Source organism: Meleagris gallopavo, chromosome 5 (genome assembly GCF_000146605.3).
Source record: "Meleagris gallopavo isolate NT-WF06-2002-E0010 breed Aviagen turkey brand Nicholas breeding stock chromosome 5, Turkey_5.1, whole genome shotgun sequence".
In the NCBI taxonomy this organism is placed as follows: Eukaryota; Metazoa; Chordata; class Aves; order Galliformes; family Phasianidae; genus Meleagris; species Meleagris gallopavo.
In genome coordinates, this window is record NC_015015.2 from 27,017,960 (window position 1) to 27,022,319 (window position 4,360).

A 4,360-nucleotide genomic window follows, 5' to 3' on the forward strand; every position below is an offset into this window, starting at 1 on the left:
TATTCTTCAGTAGTTTCACATAGTAACTTCCAGGCGGTGCTACAATAAATTGCACAGCTTGAAAGCTGAAACAGCATGGAAGACTGATCATTCGCTCAAAACCAACGGTTTTCAATTAAATGGATGGAACATAACTGAATTTCAGTTTTGGCTTGAAAATGTAACCAGAGTTAGCATGTGTTATTGCTGTTGATTTTACATTCAGTAGCACTTGCTCACTGGAGATGATTATGGGTCAGTGCTTGCTACTGATATTAAAAATAATGGGGATCCAGTGGTGGTTTGGGCCCCTATCAGGGATCAGAAAACTCTTGAGATAGGGCTGAAAACTGCTATCACAAAGGCATTCCCTGCCCAAACCCAACTGCCAGACAGCCCTTTTAACAGTGAGGATATTGCTACACATGGTACAGTGAGGTCTGTCCAAGCTGGATTTTGTTTGAACACTGAAAATAATTAAATTCTACAGAAAAGTTTGATTTTACTTTGATGAGAAAAGCAAACCACTGCATTTCTGTATGGACATTAGCTCATGGAGATGCAGTTTGCAATACTAGCTTATGAAGTCTGCTCAGACCATTCCAAAGGCATACTCTGAGCTCTCACATAACACAGACCTTTCAACATCCTCACACTGATTTCTGAAAGATTTATGTATTTGTTTACCACAACCTCGGTTTGCTTTGTGACCCTGGGGGTAGTCCTCCATGATTCACCGTGTTCAAGGGCCCCATAACGCTCCTATGAGCCTGAGCTGCCTACTACAAGCTGAGCCTGACTAGGACAACTGTGTGCCTGAGGGTCAGCATCAACATCATCTCTGATTTGGTTTGGTCCAAAGCATGCCAATATTCTAATTTCTTCAAAAACAGCTGCTGGCAATGGAACATCCTCAAAAACAAATACAACTTACTCTCACAGCTATACTTGTTTCCATGGAAATACATATTGAAGGGGCTTTTTCCTTCATTTTCAAAATTCTATCTGCCAGTCTTCCATATTTTCTCAGACTACTCTGGTAGCTGCATAGATTGTACCCGAATACAAAGACTGCTGCAAGTGTGCCAAATGTGCACAGAGCCAAGTAGACAGCTGCTCGGCACATCCCCAGGAAAGAAGCAGTACGATGCTCATTAAGGTGCTTCCTTGATCAGAGAAGAGGCACCAGCCAGCACACACTGCGGCATTACCAACAAGATGAATGCTAATAACAGCTCGCCATCAGCACAGCTCACATGTTACCCTTAGACTTCAGCTTTACATTAGAGGGAAGGACATTGTATTTGCAGTGCAAGTCTGTCCCCAGTGGCTGCCAAATCTTTTGCTTCTGGATCTGGCTCTGCATTGTCTCCCACCATATGTCCCTGTTTCCAGCTACCTCCTCATGCCCTATCTCTTCTCTGTGTGCATGTTCTGTGCATCTGCCCACAAGAGGCTCCATTTCTCCAGAGACTCAGTGAAATGGCTGAGGGACAGCAGAGCCTCTGGGCTATGAGCGGTCAGGCAGTTTGTTTGCAAAAGCCTGGCAGGGGCTGCAGAAAAGGGCCGGCCACTCATGGGAGGAGGAAGGCATCGCCTGCATCTCACAGGCAGGCAGCTTGTGCAGGAAGAAAGCGAGAAGCAGGAAGCAACAGAACAAGAGGTCGAGCACAGGAAAGGATAAAAGGCGCCAAGACTGAAGTATCCCAGAGAAGGATTTTGGCTTTTGTCAGGCTATCACACCAGCACTGCGGCGTGTTGGATTTCAGGCCTGGCTACGGAAGGTCTCATAGGACTTTATGTTCAGCATTAGGCCTCATCAGTGCCTCATGAAAGTCTTAAAATGGTTCATCAAGCTTCCCACTGACAGGGAAAGGCTGTGTTGTGAGGCTCTGGTGTGCCTGCGAGTGGTGCGGGGGCTGCCCCTGGCAGGGAAGAGACGTGTGGCTCACAACCGTTAGGTCAGGGTCCTCCCAGCAACAGTGTAAACAGCATGAGAAAGAGAACGCAGAAATTGCAAAACAGATGGAGACAGGAGTCAACCTGGAAAACTTTTGCTTGTTGCTATTTAGCAAGGAGGAAATAATTCACCAGCTAACATTCCCGTGGTGGAGGAAGAAACAGTCCTAGAAAGTCAAATTGTTAAAGTCAAAGCCAAAACCTCGTTAGAAGAGCTAGCCAACTGTAGAAAGGGAGATGCAAGAGAGAAGGAAGGCAGTGCACAGGCACCAGGGCTGCATGCACAGGCCCCCTATGCCGGGACACATGGAGGCAAACGCTCGGCAGAAGCCCCGGCTCAGCCCAGCAGCAGCAGCAGCAGCCACGGGAGGACTGACGCTCTGGAACGAGTTCAGAAGGAGGGTGATAGCTGCTTGTGCAACCACAGGCAATTGGTTTACAATGAGGATATGTTTTCCTTGGCTCTGAGGGAATTTGGAAACGGTTTACAAACATTTGCAAGGCATAAGCTCAAGCAGGAGAGAACTGTCTAGCCAAAAAAGGCAAATTACTTTTGAGAGAAGATAAAATAGTAAAGAAAAACTGAAGCAGAAAGTTAACTAATAACATTTTATCAAAGGGCTTTCATAAGTTGCAAAACTGCTCTCCCAAGCAGACTGGGGGAAAACCCAGGTACAGGCAGTTCTAGAACCAGACTGGGAAGGATTAATTAATACATGTGAGCAGAGAGCATACAGAAGAACTTACTGACTTGAAACAAATATTTCCATCTCCATAATCTGTAGGCATGATTTTCCACTGTCCTGCACCTCTTGCTATCATTATCAGAGATGCAAACAAGGAAACTGTTTATCAAAGGAGGAGGGTAACCCTATAGTACTGCTCAGCATACGTGTATAGATTTCTCTCATTTCCAACCAAAAGAGAATTAGGGTTTAAACTGGTGTGGGGGAAAATGACACATTAGCAGTGAACCTCTTTGGCTTCTCCAGAGGGCACCTCTTGCCCCATCCCAAGTTTCCCTTAGTCTTGATGAGATGGGGATATGACTTCAGTGTTTTGATAGCATATGCATCCAAAAGTCATATCCAGCTACTTCTCAAGCTGTTTGACAAGCCCCCTTCCCATTTGGAAGCATTTGGGTGGCTGCTTATGGGAGTCCTAAAGATCCACACAGAAACCTGAAAAGTCAAGGTCCAGCTACAGCCCCGTTCCAAGCTGAAATAGCAACCTGCCAAAAGCCCTAGGAAACCCATGCCTCACTGGGCACGCACACTAACCAGCTAATAAGTTTCCACAAAGAGTACAGCAGTGGCTTGACAACTGCTGTGCTGCAACTCCTGTTCATGGTCAGCACCTTCAGCAGTGAGCCAGGCTCTTCCGACAGAAGAAAGCTGCTCACTGACCCGAGGATGTTCACATAACTAATTACCAAGCTTTATAACCACCCCCTACAGACTATGATGATGATGAATGAATTAGATTAGATAAGTCAATACAGTTCATCGGTGCAGTTTGCCCACTCAATGCATCCTCACTGTGCGCATCCATCAACGTGGAGGATGACATGGATTCAAAGTCTTTTCTCATACTAAATGAAACAACCACCAACCTGCAGCTTTCTAGCTTCTCCCAGGGACTCCCTAGGCCTTTCCTGCGTCTTTCTCTCACTCTCTGTCATTGTCCTGGATCATCCTCGAAGTTCTTTGATGACTGCCTTGTCCTTCCTCATTGAAACAAAGCAGATTAAGCTGCATCTATACCGTCTACATGATAAACTGTTGAAAAGCACTTAAGTCACAATGCAGAGCCTAACAAGCGTTCGCTACTGTTCTCCTCTGCCTGACAAAAACAGAGTTGTTCCACTGTGTGGCACAGATGCTCTGAACTCCACAACCAGTAGCGATGCCCCCTGTGCTGAATGATATTTCTAGAGCAAGGCATTTTCAGTCCCACCGTGGCTGTTGAGCTGTGGATGCCTACAGAAATTCTGAATCTACCGCAGTAACTGCAGCCAGCCTGTTCCAAGAGGGTACCTGGGAAGCTGTACTGCACTGCTCCAGTTCCCTCCTTCTCAGTTCTGACATATCCCTGCAGCAAGCGGTAGCTTGCATTAGCACTAAGGGGAATAGAAGTGCATAGCTGTAAAGTGCTTTGTGCTGAAATTTGAGCGCCGTGCCGTTCTGACACAGATTCCCAGCGGCCCCAGGCAGGCCACCTCCATCTCCCTGCGGCTGTTTGCCATCTGCAAAACTGGGCTAGCATCCTTTCTCCTTGCAACTCTCTCATATCGACCGTAAACACGGATGGGCTTCTCTGAGCGCGGGCACTGCGCAAAATAGGGGGCACGACTCAGAAAGCACGTCTTACTGCGAGAAGGACACGGGGCCGGCGGGACAGCCGCCAGGCGCGGCAGCGGCGC

At 47.2% G+C, this 4,360-nt stretch overlaps 1 protein-coding gene across 1 annotated transcript in view; it reads left to right on the plus strand.

The window, feature by feature from the left end:
• Positions 1-2,232: 2,232 nt before the first annotated feature.
• The window catches only part of CCDC177 (coiled-coil domain containing 177), a 7,621-nt gene continuing 5,493 nt past the window's right edge, over positions 2,233-4,360 (plus strand). Inside the window, exon 1 of the mRNA XM_010711573.3 lies at positions 2,233-2,340. Within this exon, the coding sequence (XP_010709875.1) occupies positions 2,233-2,340 (108 nt within the window). The remainder of the gene's footprint in view (positions 2,341-4,360) is intronic.